Source organism: Neofelis nebulosa, chromosome X (genome assembly GCF_028018385.1).
Source record: "Neofelis nebulosa isolate mNeoNeb1 chromosome X, mNeoNeb1.pri, whole genome shotgun sequence".
NCBI classification, from domain to species: domain Eukaryota; kingdom Metazoa; phylum Chordata; class Mammalia; order Carnivora; family Felidae; genus Neofelis; species Neofelis nebulosa.
Genome location: NC_080800.1, coordinates 54,296,191 through 54,315,446, shown reverse-complemented (window position 1 = coordinate 54,315,446; position 19,256 = coordinate 54,296,191). Strand labels below are relative to the sequence as shown.

The 19,256-nt window shown below is 36.9% G+C and overlaps 1 protein-coding gene across 2 annotated transcripts in view; it reads right to left on the bottom strand.

The window, feature by feature from the left end:
- The window catches only part of ZC3H12B (zinc finger CCCH-type containing 12B), a 440,443-nt gene that overhangs the window by 48,954 nt on the left and 372,233 nt on the right, over window positions 1-19,256 (bottom strand). For both annotated transcript variants that reach the window (XM_058713919.1, XM_058713920.1), the window contains exon 2: window positions 17,288-18,050. In XM_058713919.1, coding sequence (XP_058569902.1) covers window positions 17,288-17,901 — 614 coding nt within the window. In that variant the 5' untranslated portion in view covers window positions 17,902-18,050. The remainder of the gene's footprint in view (window positions 1-17,287; window positions 18,051-19,256) is intronic.

The following is a 19,256-nucleotide window of genomic DNA, read 5'->3' as shown; positions in this document are numbered from 1 at the left end:
ATTAGTCATCCACCATGATAAAGTGGGATTTATTCCTAGACTGCAATGGTGGCTCAATATTCACAAATCAGCCAACATGACATACCACATTAATAAAAGAAAATATAAGAAACATGTGATCCTCCAAAATCTATAAAGAGCTCATCAAACTCCACACCCGAAAAACAAATAACCCAGTGAAGAAATGGGCAGAAAACATGAATAGACACTTCTCTAAAGAAGACATCCGGATGGCCAACAGGCACATGAAAAGATGTTCAACGTCGCTCCTCATCAGGGAAATACAAATCAAAACCACACTCAGATACCACCTCACGCCAGTCAGAGTGGCCAAAATGAAGAAATCAGGAGACTATAGATGCTGGAGAGGATGTGGAGAGACGGGAACCCTCTTGCACTGTTGGTGGGAATGCAAATTGGTGCAGCCGCTCTGGAAAGCAGTGTGGAGGTTCCTCAGAAAATTAAAAATAGACCTACCCTATGACCCAGCAATAGCACTGCTAGGAATTTATCCAAGGGATACAGGAGTACTGATGCATAGGGGCACTTGTACCCCAATGTTTATAGCAGCACTCTCAACAATAGCCAAATTATGGAAAGAGCCTAAATGTCCATCAACTGATGAATGGATAAAGAAATTGTGGTTTATATACACAATGGAATACTACGTGGCAATGAGAAAAAATGAAATATGGCCTTTTGTAGCAACGTGGATGGAACTGGAGAGTGTGATGCTAAGTGAAATAAGCCATACAGAGAAAGACAGATACCATATGGTTTCACTCTTATGTGGATCCTGAGAAACGTAACAGAAACCCATGGGGGAGGGGAAGGGAAAAAAAAAAAAGAGGTTAGAGTGGGAGAGAGCCAAAGCATAAGAGACTGTTAAAAACTGAGAACAAACTGAGGGTTGATGGGGGGTGGGAGGGAGGGCAGGGTGGGTGATGGGTATTGAGGAGGGCACCTTTTGGGATGAGCACTGGGTGTTGTATGGAAACCAATTTGACAGTAAATTTCATATATTAAAAAATAAATAAATAAATAAATAAATAAATAAATAATAAAAAAAAACAATGACTGAAAAAAAAAAGAAAAAGAAACATGTGATCCTCTCAATAGATGCAGAAAAAGCATTTGACAATGTACAACATCCATGCATGATAAAAAAAAAAACCCTCAACAAAGTAGGGATAGAGGGAATATGCCACAACATCATAAGGACATATGTGAAAGGACCATAGCTAATATCATCCTCAATGGGGAAAAAGTGAGAGCTTTTCCTCTACAGTCAGGAAGAAGACAACGATGTCCACTCTACCGTTAATATTTAACATAGTACTGGAAGTCTTAGCTTCATCCATCAGATAAATAAATAAATAAATAAATAAATAAAATCCAAATTGGTAAGGAAGAAGTCAAGCTTTCTTACTATTTGCAGATGATATGACACTATAAAGAAAACCCAAAAGACTCCACAAAAATCTCTATAACTGATACATGAATTCAGTAAAGTTGCAGGATACAAAATCAATGTACAGATATCTGTTGCATGTCTATAAACCAATAATTAAGCAGCAGAAAAAGAAATCAAGGAATCAGTCCCATTTACAATTGCACCAAAACCCATAAGATACCTCGGAATAAACCTAACCAAACAGGTAAAAGACCTTCACTCTAAAAACAATAAAACACTGATGAAAAATGTAAAGATGACACAAAGAAATGGAAAACCATTCCATTCTCATGGATTGGAAGATAAAGTATTGTTAAAATATCTATAATACCCAAAGTAATCTACAAATCTAGTGAAATCCCTATCAGAATACCACCAGAATTTTTCACAGAGCTAGAAGAAACAATCCTTAAATTTGTGTGGAACCACAAAAGACCCTGAAGAGCCAAAGCAATCTTGAAAAAGAAAATAAAAGCTGGGCACACCACAATTCCTGACTTCAAGTTACATTACAAAATGATCAAGACAGTATGGCACTGGCACAAAAACGGACGGATAGATGAATACAAAAGAATAGAAAACCCAGAAATGTACCTACAACTCTATGGTCAACTCATCTTCAACAAAGCAAGAAAGAATATCCAACGGGGGGAAAAAAAACTCTCCTCAACAAATGGTGCTGGGGAAACTGGATGGAAGCATGAAAAACAAATGAAACCATACACAAAAACAACTTCAAAATGGATGAAAGACCTAAATGTGAAAAAGTAAACCATCACAATCCTAGAGGTGTACACAGGCAGTAATCACATTGACACTGATTGTGGTAACTTCTTAATAGATGTCCCTGGAGGCAAGGGAAACAAAAGTGAAAATAAGCTATTGGGACCTCATCAAGATAAAAAGCTTCTGCACAGCGAAGGAAACAATCAACAAAACTAAGAGACAGCCTTTGGAATCAGAAAAGATATTTGGAAATGACATATCTGGAAAAGAGTATCCAAAATATACAAAGAACTTATCAAACTCAACACCATAAAAACAAATAATCCAGTTGAAAAATGGGCAGAAAACATGAACAGACATTTTTCCAAAGAAGATATACAGATGGTTAACAGACACATGAAAAAATGCTCAACATCACTCATCAGCAGGGAGATACAACTCAAAACTACAATGAGATATCACCCCCCACACACCTGTAAGAATGGTTAAAATTAATACCACAGGAGAAAACTGGTGTTGGCGAAGATGCAAGGAAAGGGGAACTCTTTTACACTGTTGGTGTGAATGCAAACTGATGCAGGCACTATGGACAACAGTATGGAGGTTTCTCCAAAAGCTAAAAGCAGAACAACCCTATGACACAGCACATGCACTGGTAGGTATTTACTCAGCAGATACAAAAATACAATATACAATGGAATATTACTGAGCCATAAGAAAGAATGAAATCTTGCCATTTGCAAAGACGTGGATGGAACTAGAGAGTATTATGCTAATGAAATAAGTCAGTCAAAGAAAGACAAATACCATATGATACCACTTACAAGTGGAATTTTTGAGACAAAACAGATGAACATAGGGAAAAAAGATTCAAACCAGGAAACAGACTATTAACTATAGAGAACAAATTGAGGGTTACTGAAGGGGAGGTGGATGGTGGGATGGGTTAAACAGGTAATGGGTATTAAGGAGGGCACTTGTGATGAGCACTGGGTGTTGTATATAAGTTATGAAACGCTAAATCCTACACCTGAAACTAAACAAACAAACAAAAACAATAGAAATAAACCCACTCTATATGCTCAATTAATCTATGACAAAGGAGGCATAAATATACAATGCAGAAGACAGTTGCTTCAATAAATGATTCTGGGAAAACTGAATAGCTACATGCAAAATAATAAAACTGGATGACTTTGTTACACCTTGCACCAGAATAAATTAAAACTGGATTAATGCAGAAGCTTTTTATTTTGATGTAGTCCTGATATTTAATTTTGCTTTAAAAATGTCTGTCTGTTTGTTTATTTGTTTATTTATTTATTTATTTTGAGGGAGGCAGAGACAACAATGAGCAGGGAAGGAACAGAGAGAGACACACACAGAATCTAAAGCAGGCTCCAGGCTCTAAGCTGTCAGCACAAAACCTGATGCGGGGTTCAAACCCTTGAACTGTGAGATCATGACCTGTGCCTAAGTTGAACGCCCAACTGAATGAGCCACCCAGGTGCCCTTTTATTTTGCTTTTATTTCCCTTGCCTCAGGAGACATAGCCAGAAAAATGTTGTAACAGTCGATGTCAGAGACTTTACTGCCTATGCTCTTTTGTATGATTTTTATGGATTCAGGTCTTACATTTAGTTCTTTAATCTATTTTGAATTTATTTTTGTGTATGGTGTAATAAAATGGTCCAGTTTCATTCTTTTGCATGTAGCTGACCAGTTTTCTGAACATCATTTGTTGAAGAGACTATCTTTTTCCTATTGTATATTGTTTCCTCCTTTGTCAAAGATTAATTTACCATATAATTGTGGGTTTATTTCTGGATTTTCTGTTCTGTTCCTTTGATATATGTGTCTATTTTTGGCCAATACCACACTGTCTTGATCACTAGTTTTCCAATATAACTTAATGCCTGGAATTGTGATTCTTCCAGCTTTGTTTCCCTTTTTCAAGGTTGTTTTGGCTATTCGGTGTCTTTTGTGGTTCCATACAAATTTTAGGATTGCTTGTTTTCCCTCTTGAAAAAACGCTGTTTTTATTTTGATACAGATTGTACTAAATGTGTAGAATGCTTTGGTTAGTATTTTTTCTATATATCATATATCTATATATCATATCTATATATCATTCTATAATCATATCTATATAACATATATCAATATATTTTTTCTATATGTCCATGATCATGGAATGGTTTTCCATTTCTTTTTGTCATTTTCAATTTTTTCAAGAATGTTTTACTTTTTTTCATAGTAAAGGCCTTTCACCTTTTTCGTTAAGTTTATTCCTAGGTATCTTATAATTCTGGTGCAATTGTAAATGGGATTTTTTCCCTTAATTTCTCTTTCTCCTGCTTCATTTTAATGTATTGAAATGCAATAGATCCAGTAAAAGGTTAATATCAAAAATATAGAAAGAATGTATAAAACACAACACCCTTCAAAAAATGAACAATCCAATTAAAAATTGGCAGAAGAATTGAGCACACATTTCTCCATAGAAGGCATACAGATGGCCAACACACATATGAAAAGACAATCAACATCACTCATTATCAGGGAAATGCAAATCATAACTACAGTGACACATCACCTCTCATCTCTCAGAATGGCTAAAATTAAAAACATGAACAGCAATTGTTGGCAAGGATGTGGAAAAAAAGAACTCTCTTGCACTGTTGATGTGAATGCACACAAGTATACACTCTTAAAACAGTATGGAGTTTCCTCAAAAAGTTCAAAAAAGAACTACCCTACAAAGTGGTAATCACACTGCTGGGTATTTATCCAAATAAAAAACAAAACAAAACACTAGTACAAAGGGATACATGCACCTCGATGTTCATTGTAACATTATTTATAATAGTCAAATTATGGAAGCAGCCCAGTGTCTACCAATAAATGAATTAATAAACTAGAGGTAATATATTTAAAAAATGAAATAATATTCTTCATAAGAAAGAATAAAATCCTGCCATTTGCAAGGAGATGGCTGAGCTAGAGAGCTTTTATTTAATATGAAATTTATTGTCAAATTGGTTTCCATGCAACACCCAGTGCTCATTCCAAAAGGTGCCCTCCTCAATACCCATCACCCACCCTCCTCTCCCTCCCACCCCCCATCAACCCTCAGTTTGTTCTCAGTTTTTAACAGTCTCTTATGCTTTGGCTCCCTCCATCTCTAACCCCCTTTTTTTTTTCCTTCCCCTACCCCATGGTTTTCTGTTAAGTTTCTCAGGATCCACAAAAGAGTGAAAACATATGGTATCTTTCTCTGTATGACTTATTTCACTTAGCATAACACACTCCAGTTCTATCCATGTTGCTACAAAGGGCCATATTTCATTCTTTCTCATTGCCATGTAGTATTCCATTGTGTATATAAACCACAATGTCTTTATCCATTCATCAGTTGATGGACATTTAGGCTCTTTCCATAATTTGGATATTGTTGAATGTGCTGCTATAAACGTTGAGGTACAAGTACCTTTATGCGTCAGCACTCCTGTATCCCTTGGGTAAATTCCTAGCAGTGCTATTGCTGGGTCATAGGGTAGGTCTATTTTTAATTTTTTGAGGAACTTCCACACTGTTTTCCAGAGGGGCTGCACGAGTTTGCATTCCCACCAACAGTGCAAGAGGGTTCCCGTTTCTCCACATCCTCGCCAGCATCTATAGTCTCCTGATTTGTTCATTTTAGCCAATCTGACTGGCGTGAGGTGGTATCTGAGCGTGGTTTTGATTTGTATTTCCCTGATGAGGAGCGACGTTGAGCATCTTTTCATGTGCCTATTGGCCCTCTGGATGTCTTCTGTGGAGAAGTGTCTATTCACGTCTTCTGACCATGTCTTCACTGGATTATTAGTTTTTCAGGTATGGAGATCGGTGAGCTCTTTATAGATTTTGGATCCTAGCCCTTTGTCTGATGTGTCATTTGCAAATATCTTTTCCCATTCCGTTGGTTGCCTTTTAGTTTTGTGGATTGTTTCCTTTGCTGTGTAGAAGCTTTTTATCTTCATGAGGTCCCAGTAGTTCATTTTTGCTTTTAATTCCCTTGCCTTTGGGATGTGTCAAGTAAGAACTTGCTGCAGCTGAGGTCAGAGAGGTTTTTTTTCGTGCTTTCTCCTCTAGGGTTTGGATGTTTTCCCGTCTCACATTCAGGTCCTTTATCCATTTTGAGTTTATTTTTTGTGAATGGTGTAAGAAAATTGTCTAGTTTCATTCTTCTGCATGTTGCTGTCCAGTTCTCCCAGCACCATTTGTTAACAAGACTGTCTTTTTCCCATTGGCTATTCTTTCATGCTTTGTCAAAGATTAGTTGGCCATCCTTTTGTGGGTCTAGATCTGGGGTTTCTATTCTATTCCATTGGTGTATGAGTCTGTTTTTGTGCCAATACCATACTGTCTTGGTGGTTACAGCTTTGTAGTAGAGGCTAAACTCTGGGATTGTGATGCCTCCTGCTTTGGTCTTCTTCTTCAAAATTGCTTTGGCTATTCGGGGTCTTTTGTGGTTCCATACAAATGTTAGGATTGCTTGTTCTCGTTTTGAGAAGAAAGCTGGTGCCATTTTGATTAGGATTACATTGAATGTGTAGATTGCTTTGGGTAATATTGACATTTTAACAATATTTATTCTTCCAATCCATGAACACGGACTGTTTTTCCATTTCTTTATATCTTCTTCAATTTCCTTCATAAGCTTTCTATACTTTTCAGCACACAGATCTTTTACATCTTTGGTTAGGTTTATTCCTAGGTATTTTATGCTTCTTGGTGCAATTTTGAATGGGATCAGTTTCTTTATTTGTCTTTCTGTTGCTTCATTATTAGTGTATAAGAATGCAACTGATTCCGGTACACTAATTTTGTATCCTGTAACTTTGCTGAATTCATGTATCAGTTCTAGCAGACTTCTGGTGGCGTCTATAGGGTTTTCCGTGTATAATAACATGTCATGTGCAAAAAGTGACCTTGACTTCCTCTTTGCCAATTTTGATGCCTTTGATTTCCTTATGTTGTCTGATTGCTGATGCTAGCACTTCCAACTCTGTGTTAAACAACAGTCGTGAGAGTGGACATCTCTGTCATGTTCCTGATCTCAGGGGGAAAGCTCTCAATTTTTCCCCATTGAGGATGATATTAGCAGTGGGATTTTCATAAATGGCTTTTATTATCTTTAAGTATGTTCCTTCTATACTGGCTTTATCAAAGGTTTTATTAAGAAAGCATGCTGAATTTTTTCAAATGCTTTTTCTGCATTGATTGACAGGTTCGTATCTTTTCTTTTATTAATGTGATGTATCACATTGATTGATTTGTGAATGTTGAACCAGCCCTGCATTCCAGGAATGAATCCCACTTGATCATGGTGAATAATTCTTTTTATGTCCTGTTGAATTCGATTTACTAGTGTCTTATTGAGAATTTTTGCATCCATTTTCATCAGGGATATTGGCCTGTAGTTCTCTTTTTTTACTGGGTCTCTGGTTTAGGAATCAAATTAATGCTGGCTTCACAGAATGAGTCTGGAGTTTTCCTTCCCTTTCTATTTTTTGGAATAACTTGAGAAGGACAGGTATTATCTCTGCTTTAACTGTCTGGTAGAATTCCCCTGGGAAGCCATCTGGTCCTGGACTCTTATTTGTTGGAAGGTTTTTGATAACTGATTCAATTTCTTCACTGGTTATGGGTCTGTTCAACCTTTCTATTTCTTCCTGTTTGAGTTTTGGAAATGTGTGGGTGTTTAGGAATTTGTCCATTTCATTCAGGTTGTCCAGTTTGTTGGCATATAAGTTTTCATAGTATTCCCTGATAATTGGTTGTATTTTTGAGGGATTGGTTGTAATCATTCCATTTTCATTCATGATTTTGTCTATTTGGGTCATCTCCCTTTTCTTTTTGAGAAACCTGGTTAGAGGTTTATCAATTTTGTTTATTTTTTCAAAAAAACAACTCTTGGTTTCGTTGATCTGCTCTACAGTTTTTTTAGATTCTATATTGTTTATTTCTGCTCTGATCTTTATGATTTCTCTTCTTCTGCTGGGTTTAGGCTGCCTTTGCTGTTCTGCTTCTATTTCCTTTACGTGTGCTGTTAGATTTTGTATTTGGGATTTTTCTTGTTTCTTGAGATAGGCCTGGATTGCAATGTATTTTCCTCTCAGGACTGCCTTCGCTGGTTTGGATTGTTGTATTTTCACTTTCCTTTGTTTCCATATATTTTTTAATTTCTTCTCTAATTGCCTGGTTGGCCCATTCATTCTTTAGTTGGGTGTTCTTTAACCTCCATGCTTTTGGAGGTTTTCCAGACTTTTTCCTGTGGTTGATTTCAAGCTTCATAGCATTGTGGTCTGAAAGTGTGCATGGTATGATTTCAATTCTTGTATACTTATGAAGGGCTGTTTTGTGACCCAGTATGTGATCTATCTTGGAGAATGTTCCATGTGCTCTTGAGAGAAAGTATATTCTGTTCCTTTGGGATGCAGAGTTCTAAATATATCTGTCAAGTCCATCTGATCCAGTATATCAATCAGGTCCCTTGTTTCTTTATTGCTCTTGTGTCTAGATGATCTATCCATTGTTGTAAGTGGAGTATTAAAGTCCCCTCAAATTACCACATTCTTATCAATAAGGTTGCTTATATTTGTGATTAATTGTTTTATATATTTGTGGGCTCCCATATTTGGCGCATAGACATTTATAATTGTTAGTTCTTCCCAGTGGATAGACCCTGTAATTATTAGATAATGCCGTTCTTCATCTCTTGTTACAGCCTTTAATTTAAAGTCCAGTTTGTATGTTATAAGTATGGCTACTCCAGCTTTCTTTTGACTTCCAGTAGCATGATAAATAGTTCTCCATCCCCTCACTCTCAATCTGAAGGTGTCCTCAGGTCTAAAATGAGTCTCATGTAGACAGAAAACAGATGGTCTTGTTTTTTTATCCATTCTGATACCCTATGTCTTTTGGTTGGAGCATTTAGTCCATTTACAGTCAGTGTTGTTATAGAAAGATATGGGTTTAGAGTCCTCGTGATATCTGTAGGTTTCATGCTTGTACTGATGTGTCTTGTACTTTGTCTCACAGGATCCCCCTTAGGATCTCTTGTAGGGCTGATTTCGTGGTGATCAATTACTTCAGTTTGTGTTTTTTGGGAAGACCTTTATCTCTCCTTCTATTCTAAATGACAGACTTGCTGGATAAAGGATTCTCAGCTGCATAATTATTCTGTTCATCACATTGAAGATTTCCTGCAATACCTTTCTGGCCTGCCATGTTTCAGTAGATAGATCCGTCACTAGTCTTATCAGTTTACCTTTATATGTTAGAGCATGTTTAGCCCTGGCTGCTTTCAGAATTTTCTCTTTATCCTTGTATTTTGCCACTTTCACTATGATATGTTGTGCAGAAGATCGATTCAAGTTACGTCTGAAGGGAGTTCTCGTGCCTCTTTCATTTCAATGCCTTTTTCCTTCCCCAAGTCCGGGAAATTCTCAGCTATGATTTCTTCAAGTACACCTTCAGCACCTTTCCCTCTCTCTTCCTCCTCTGGAATCCCAATTATGCGTATATTATTACGTTTTATTGCATCACTTACTTCTCTAATTCTCTACTCTTACTCCTGGAATTTTTTATCTCTCTTTTTCTCAGCTTCCTCTTTTTCCATAATTTTATCTTCTAATTCACCTATTCTCTCCTCTGCCTCTTGAATCCAAGCTGTGGTCGCCTCCATTTGATTTTGCAGCTCATTTATAACATTTTTTAGCTCCTCCTGACTGTTTCTTAGTCCCTTGATCTCTGTAGCAATAGATTCTTGGCTGTCCTCTATACTTGTTTCAAGCCCAGTGATTAATTTTATGGCTATTATTTTAAATTAATTTTCTGTTACATTGCTTAAATCATTTTTGATCAGTTCGTTAGCTCTCGCTACTTCCTGGAGTTTCTTTTGAGGAGAACTCTTCCATTTTGTCATTTTGGATAGTCCCTGGAGTGGTGCTGAACTGTAGGGCTCTTTCTCTGTGCTGTCTGGAGTAACTTGCATTGGTGGGCAGGGCCGCAGTCAGACCTGATACCTGTCCCCGGCCCACCACTGGGGCCACAGTCAGACTGATGTTTACCTTATCTTCCCCTCTCCCAGGGGCAGGACTCACTGTGGAGTGATGTGGTCCCTGTCTGGGCTACTTGCACACTGCCAGGAATCTGGCGTATTGGCCGGGGTGGATCTGCAAGGTGCACAGGGGCTGAATTGGTAGGGTTAGATCACTTTGCCTTTGGTGGTTGGCTTCTGGAGGCGCCCTGTGGCACTGGGAGGGAGGCAGACCCATCAGATGGATGGATCTACAGAAGCACAGCATTGGGTGTTTGCGAGGTGCAAGCAATTTCTGTGATGGGAACTGGTTCACTTTGGGATTTTAGCTGGGGGATGGGCGAGGGAGATGGTGTTTCCCAGTGCCTTTGTTCCCCGCCAAGTTGAGCTCTGTCTTCCTGGGCTCAACAACTCTCCTTCCTGTTGTCCTCTAGCCCTCCCACTTTTTGAGCAGAGATATTGACTTATAATATTCCAGATGTTAAGTCCCTCTGGCTGTCAGAACTCATGCAGTCCAGCCCCTCTGATTTTGTAAGCCAGACTCAGGGGCTCTGCCTTGCCGGGTGGGCTACCCCTCCACTGCCCCAGCTCCCTGCCACCAGTCCGTGTAGCATGCACCACCTCTATGCCCTTCCTACCCTCTTCTGTGGGCCTCTTGTCTAGGCTTGGCTCTGGAGAGTCCATCCTGCTAGTCTTCTGGTGTTTTTCTGGGGTATTTAGGCAGATGTGGGTGGAATCTAAGTGATCAGCAGGATGCGGTGAGCCCAGTGTCCTCCTATGCCGCCATCTTCCCCAGTCCTAAAGAGTTTAATGCTAAGTGAAATAAGTCAGAGAAAGACAAATACCATGATTTCACTTAAATGTGAAAGTTAAGAAACAAAAAAAAGAACAATGGAATAAAAAGAAAGTTATACAAACCAAGAAACAAACTCTTAACTATAGAGAACAGATGGTTACCAGAGGGAAGGTGGGGGGTGAAATAGGTGATGGGGATTATCAGATGCACTTGTCCTGATGAGCAATGGGTGATGCATGCAATAGTTGAATCACTGTATTGTACACTTGAAATTAATATAACACTGTATGTTAACTATACGGGAATTTAAAAAAGTAAAATAAAATAAAAAAATAAAATAAAATAAAATAAAATAAAATAAAATAAAATAATGGATTAATGATCTAAATAAAAGACCTGAATCCATTAAATTTCTGAAGGAAAACATTGGCAGTAAACTCTTGATAGGCTTTAGCTATACTTTTATAGATCTGTCTTATTAGGTAAGAGAAACAAAGCAAAAATAAATAATTGGGACTATATCAAACTGAAAAGAAAACAATTATTCCACAGTGAAGGAAACTGTCAACGAAATAAAAGTGTAACATACTGAATGGAAGAAGATATTTGCAAATGATATATGTAATAAGTGGTTAATGTCCAAAATATATATAAAAAAAACCTCATAGAACTTAATGCCAAAAAAACCCAACAGATAATTTGATTACAAAATGACCTGAATAGACATTTTTTGAACAATATCCAGATGGCCAACAGACGCCTAAAAAAAATGCTCTACATCACTGGTCATCAAGGATATGCAAATAAAAACCACAATGAGATATCACTTCACACCAGTTAGAATGGCTAGTGTCTAAATGAAAAGAAATATCAAGTGTTGATAAAGATGTAGAGAAGAAAAAACTTGTGCACTATTTGTAGAAATGTAAATTGGGGAAACTACTATAGATAACAATATGGCAGTTTCTCAAAAAAATTAAAATTAGAAATACCATAAAATTTAAAGTGCCTGGTTTGCTCAGTAAGTTTAGTGTCTGACTCTGGATTATGGGTCAGCTCATCATCTCGTGGTTGGTAAGATGGAGCTCTGCCTCAGGCTCCTGGCTGATAACATTGAGCCTGCTTGAGATTTTCTCTTTCTTCCTCTCTCTCTGCCCTTCCCCTATCCGTGCTGTCACTTTCTCTCTCAAAATAAATAAATAAATAAATAAATAAATAAATAACTTAAAGAAAAGAAAAGAGAAAAAAAGAAATACTGTACAATCCAGTAATTCAATGTCTGAGTATTTACCCAAAGAAAATGAAAACACTAATTCAAAAAGACATGTGTACCCCTATGTTCATTGCAGCATTATTTACAACAAGCAAGGCATGGAAGTAACCTAAGTGTCCATCAAAAGAGGAATGCATAAAGATGTGATACACACACACACACACACACAGAGACAGAGAGAGAGAGAGAGAGAGAGAGAGAGAGAGAGAGAGAGAGACTGGAATATAACTCAGCCATAAAAGAGTTAAATCTTGCTATTTGTGACAACATGGATGAACCAGAAAGTAATATGATAAATGAAATAAGTAAGACAGAGAAAGATAAATACCATATGGTCTCACTTATATGCAAAATCTAAAGAAACATAACAAATGAACAAATAAAAAAATAGAAACTGGCTGATAGAACAAACTGATGGTTTCTAGAGGGGTGGGTGGGTAGGGGATGGACAAAAGAAGTGAAGGGGATTAACAGTTACATATTCCAGTTATAAAATAAATAAGACATGAGAATATAATGTATAGCATAAAGAATATAGTGAATAATATTGTAACAACTTTGTAGGATGACAGATGGTAATTAGGCTTATTGTGGTGATCACTTCTCAATGTAAGTATCAAATCATTATGTTGTACATATGAAACTAATACAATATGTCAATTATTCAATTAAATATCTTTCTTCATTTTAAGAGTAATATATATTTATAATGTAAAATGTGGAAAATGCAAAAAAATATAAATTTTTCTTTACATTTTTATTGTTTTACTACCTTCCAGAGACAAATATTATTAATATTTTGATACATCTGTATTCTGATATAAATTTTTAACATACTGAGAGTTATCATGTTAAAAAATGTAAAATGTCTACAGCATGCCATTGAAAATATTCCATTGGAGCATTCCAGGAAGTGTACCAAATGTCCAGTAGGAATCAGAATTCAATTTCAACATTTAGGAAGGTGGCAGTGATGTCCTACATAAGGGCCCAGTACACAAAGTTTAGTGCTCAATAAATATTTGAGAAATGCATAAATGAAAAAAAATAGTGTAACATAGAATGATTCTTGTAAAATCACCTGTTATAGCCTAAAACCACAAAGTATTATTTTGCAATTTAAAAAGTAAGACCTAAAAGCCTATCTAAATGTAATCTAACAGTATAGAACTGCAAGTCACCAAGTGTCTTGGTGACAGTATATCTCACTTTGTTTTGTAAACTGGTTTAGATACGTATTTGATCCAGATTCCAAGCCAAATTCTGCCTAGCAGATTCGTCACTGGCATCTCCTTCTGCCCTTTATGTAGGGTTTAAGTATTTGGGTTTCTCTCAAACTTAAAGAATATGGCGGCATTTGCATTTGACATTACTTAATTCCTCTGAAATAGATTTTTCTTCCCAAAGGAGGCAGCTCTCAGAATGAACATATATTTTAGGATCTTAGCATATTGATATATGCTATTCACCAGTGTGTGAATCACAGGTACACCACTACTGTAAATGTTAATGTTAGATGACAAGCAAAACATCATGATTTCAATGCAAGCTCATATAATATACTGAAGAACAATAGATGTTAATATGTAGTTTAAGAAGTATACATCTCATGATAAAGTTACAGCTAAGCAATGGGGAAATAAACCAAATTTAGATTAATAGCACTAACAAATTCATAAGCAGACTATGGCACTGAACTTTGACTATGTGAAATGTGACTGCAGAATAAATGGGACTCATCAGTAACTAACCTAGTCAGAAAAGGAAAGAGATGCTAACAAGGGCACAGCTGACAATTTTAGAAAATCATTGGGTCTACTATACACTATGTTTATATACTCCTAAAAATATGGTTGAGTGCTGCTTTTTCTTTTTTTTCTTTATTTAAATTGTAAGACTTCTTTAACTTTGCAAAGCAACTCCAACAAAAGACAAAATCTCATCTTCCTATCAGTATTACAGTTTGCTACTGGCATAGACTAGATATGCTGAAAAGAATTAACTTGACAATTAATCTCTTCAGTATTCCTTAAAAAGCACAAGAACAATACTACAGTGTCTTTTATAATCAGTAATCCTTCAAGTCGAAAGATAAGGAAGGTCTTATATCACCATGAAGCCAAAGTGTTCAACGAAGTCTTGGGCTCTTATCATCTCCACATCCAAAACACAAAATACCTAAAGAAGTGTAGGCCTTGGAAAACCAGTCCAATCTAAGGTGTTTGGGGTGGTCTAGTCTGGTAAGATATTGAGTTTGGCAGATCCCATGCCTCTTCCCTTCAAAAATTACTCTAGTTTATGCCTATTAGAAGATCAGAGTGACCATTGGCATTTGAACATAGAAATCACCCTCTACTTTTCACTGGCCTTTTGCATCATTCTGATTACTTTAGTATTGTGTACAAGCCATTTAACTTTCTTGTGACTATTCTTCTAGTTTTCCTTCAGTAAAACAGGGGAGATGTCTTGCTTGCTTTACCCACCTTGTGATGAAGCTGTCATGATTAAAAGTTTGAAAAAGGAAATGTGTAAGTGTATTTCCTGCTACCAGGAGAAATATCAAATATTCTTAATAACACTAATAGTCACATATTATTGCATTTTATTGTCAAAAAAACATTGAAGTCAGATTCAGGTTTTAATGCAAACATTGTCATTCATTACTTGTATAACCTTAGGCAGTTACTCAACCTCTCTGAACCTGAGTCTCCTCATGTGCAAAAATTAACCAAATTAGTCTGTTCTTGTAGAGGTTTTAGCGTGGATTAAATTACATATGCAAAACTACCTGGCACTTGCATTGATGAACACTGGGTGTTGTATGTAAGTGATGAATCACTAAACTCTACATCTGAAACTAGTACTACACTCTATGCTAACTTGAATTCAAATAAAAACTTGAAAAAAAAGAAAAAACACATTTTTAAACACATATTTTTTTAAAAAAACATATATTTTTAAAATTTAGTTTCATTTCATTTATTTGAAGCCAGAGGACTTAGGTTCAAATTCTCACTTTGCTACTTACTAGCTTTATCAAATGACCTCAAGAAAGCCATTTAACCTTGCTGAGCTCTGGTTTTCTCATCTGTAAAATAAAGTTGCTGTGAGGATTAAATAGAACTATATACTAAAATATACATCAAGATAGCCTGCTAAGTAACTCCTACCTACAACAATGGTATCGTTGATAAGACTTGTCCTATTCCTGCTCCTTTTGTATCTCTATAGGAGCATCCAGTAGTGTGCTACATACTGTGGGGAAAACAAGGGAAGCATAAAATAAGGCCCTTGTCCTCAAAGAGATTTGGATAATCAAATGAAAATCTTGCTAGTCTAAGGCTTCTTACTTTTGTTCTGATTGTGTACAGTCTAAGACTCCATTGAGTTCATCAAGGAATGATAGACTCATAGGAAACAGGCTCCTGATTATCGGGAATTTTTAAGCCAGAGCTGAATGGCAATTCATTTTAGAAACAGAAGAAGGTTTTTATTTTGATGAAGTCTAAATAGTTCATTTATGCTTTTGAAAAAGAAAAAACAAGGAATTCCTAAATATCTCTGACATGAATTCAAAAATTATGTGAGAAAATATGGAATAAAGTATGAAGGCACTCTTGGTTATGTATTACTTTCCTATTGCTGCTATAACAAATTACCATATATTAAGTGTCTGTGTTTAGTTCAAGAGGTCAGAATTCTAAAATCAAAATGTTGACAAGGGTATGTTGTCTCTTCAGGAGAGAATTTCTTTCCTTGCCGTTTTCAGTTTCTGGAGGCTTCCCACATTCCTTGGCTCATGGCCTCTTTCTTATATCACCCATCCTCTTGTTAATGTCATTGCATCTCCTACTACCCATTAAAAAAGCATTTTCTTTATTTAAATTTTTTGATGCTTATTTTTGAAAGAGAGAGAAAGAGAGAATGAGAGTGAGCCAGGGAGGGGCAGAAAGAGGGAGATACAGAATCCAAAGCAGACTCCAGGCTCTGAGATGTCAGGACAGAGCCTGATGCGGGGCTTGAACCCATTAAACATGAGATGATGACCTAAGCAAAAGTTGGACGATTAACTGACTGAACCACCCAGGCATCCCTCCTACAATTCATTCTTATCTTGTTGCCTCCCTTCCTTTTATAAGGACCTTTGTAATTACAGTGAGTCCACCTTGATAACCCAGGATAATCTTACCTATCTCAAATTCTTAACTTAATCATACCTGCAAAGTTCCTTTTACCATGTAAAATAACCTATTCACAGATTCCAGGGATTAGGATGTGGACATCTTTAGGGGGATATTACTCAACATATCATAGTTATTATAGCTCAGAGATAATCATTGGGATTAAAAAAGCCATGATGGTGTCAGTGAAGGCAGTGCATCTTGATAGGCATGAAGATAAGGTATTCCTAGGTTTGGGAATGACATGAACACAAGCAGCGGTGTAGAAATCATCATAATTTACATGGAGACTATTCAAAAGACTGATGTAAATACAGTAGGTGTGAGAGCTACAACCAAATGGGAGGAGAGAAATGTCATATCAAAAAGCCAGGCAAAGGGATCCAAATTTGGTAGAATCGCAATTGGGAGTCGCTGTAAGCTCCCAAGTGAAATTATAAAAACAGCATTCTCAGGATGATTGGTCTAGGCAAACAGAGGTAGGAGAAGGTACCCCAGGAGGAACAAAGGCTGAATGATGTCTCTACTGAAGCATCACTGATGTCTCAGCTGCTTTCAGAGTACCTGAACACAAATGACAACAATTCCAAGGGAGAGAGAAAAGGCCAAGGCAAGATCATTTTAGCCTCTCTCCACCTACAGGAGCATAAGCTGTAGACAACAGCCAAGAGCCTCCCATAGTGCTTTGCAAAGGGAGATGATTTTTATGAGCTCAGGGATCTTTTGTTTTGTTTTCTTTTGTTTTTAAAGATTGAAAATATAATATGCTTACCTCATTGCCACATTACTTCCATCTATGACAACTGGCCTCAAATTTTCACTGTTGTCTATTTCATCTTCAAGAGACAGTTCAGGGCTTGCAATCTCTCTAGAGCTGGGACCCCTAGGTACTAACAAACTCAAACTGGCCTGCCCTTCTGAATCGCCTTTGTTCCCAAGCCTGACGAGCTCTGCCAATACATCATTAATAAGTGATTCTGGGCCCAGCTTGTTCAATACTGATTGAATCTGTGCCTCTGCATAGCCCAGCTTTAGAGCAAAATCCATCTTGGCTTGGTATTCTTTTTCCAAGTCAAGCTTCCTATCCTGTAGAATGCTGCTCTGGGAGAAGCTTGGATGATCTAAGCAGGGTGATCTATAGAGCTGACGGTGTGGCTTGGAGGGAATATCCTTTTTTTTCAACTGAGCATCCCCAGATCCGTAGCTATTGTCATTGTTACTGTTCTTAAGGCTCATCTGTTCAGGTTCACTCTCAGAGTTCATCCACTCTTCAGAATCAGCATTGCTCTGCTCCATCCTGTCCTGCTTAGATTGTTGTTTCTCTTCCTTGGAGGAACTCTTCTCCATTTTTGATGTCTCCACTGCAGCTGTGGCCGTCATCCCCATTCAGTGAGCAGTCTGAAGTCTAATCAGCTCTTTTTCTTTTAGCCTGCTTGGAATCACATACAGTTATATTCCTTTGTAGTAAAATGTGGTGGTAGTGATGGTGAAAGACTTTGCCTGTTTGGTTTGGTATGTTCAGATGTTACCAGTCCCTACAAATAAACACACATACCACAATCATGTTTAGTAACATTCTGGAAAGGCATTTAAGAATGCACAGGTTTCTTTTTAAGAAACTACACACTGTATGACATTTTGTTTTTGTACTTCAAATGATTGGACTCACCTTATAACAAAAAAATATATTCTAATTCTTTAATAATTATAGGCATAAAAATTTCAATGGTAGCAATTGTGCTATAATCACCCCCCATTCACACACAAAATAAATCACACTAAAGTTAACTTATTATCACAACTTTGTGAAAGGAAAACATGGCATTTCAACAAAGTGCAGGAATATATACATCCTTAAAAGGACTCTCTCTTCTCCTTTCTGAGAGATAAGTTTTCCAGGTTTCACACCAGATCCCTCTTGCTAAAGTGCAGTTCCATTCCTGAAAAGCACAACATCTCTAGCACCATTCATTGAGACAGATCAGAGACTCTATCTACTAGGGAGACTAGAAAACCATTAAAATTGCTTTCAAGAAATTGAAGTAGGTAAAAGGTGATAAGTAGGTAGATGCATTCCAGATTTTTTTAAAGGGTCTGTGTACACTTATGAATTGTATCTGCAGCCTATTTCATTTATTGTAATTGTATTTATTGTATTGTAAAAAGTCAGTTTGCACAATAAACCAAAACATTTTAAAATAATATCTGTTACCGAAGAGAATTAAGGACAATTTTATTTCTGAACTCCTCTTCTCACCTACCTCAATTGTCCCCACAAGTTTGAGTTCTAACTTAGGCAAGGTGTTTTTTTCTCAGTCTGAGCTTTGGTTTCCTCATATATAGAATGAGAATACTGATACTTACCTCACAGGGTAAAGATTATGTAAGATGAGTAAGGAAAGTGCTTAGAAAAGTGAACAGAACACAGTAGGTTCTCAATATATGTAAAGGGTGCAACAGACACCATCAAAGGATTTTTGTTGTTGCTGTTGTTATAAGGGAGGCTGTCAATAAGGCAAGGTAGTAGATGTGTGAGCACTGACAAGCTCTTCAGATAGCAGCAGTTCACTAATCTAAAACAAGACTATTTATGTAACCAAAGTACTAGGATTACACTTTAGTTACACTTTAGTACTGTTTATACAAACAGGAAGAAGGCACTAATAGTTCTATCTAAGAATAATACGGATAGCTGCATGTTTGCTTTAGGAAAGTCACATTTGGAAATTTTATATGCACAC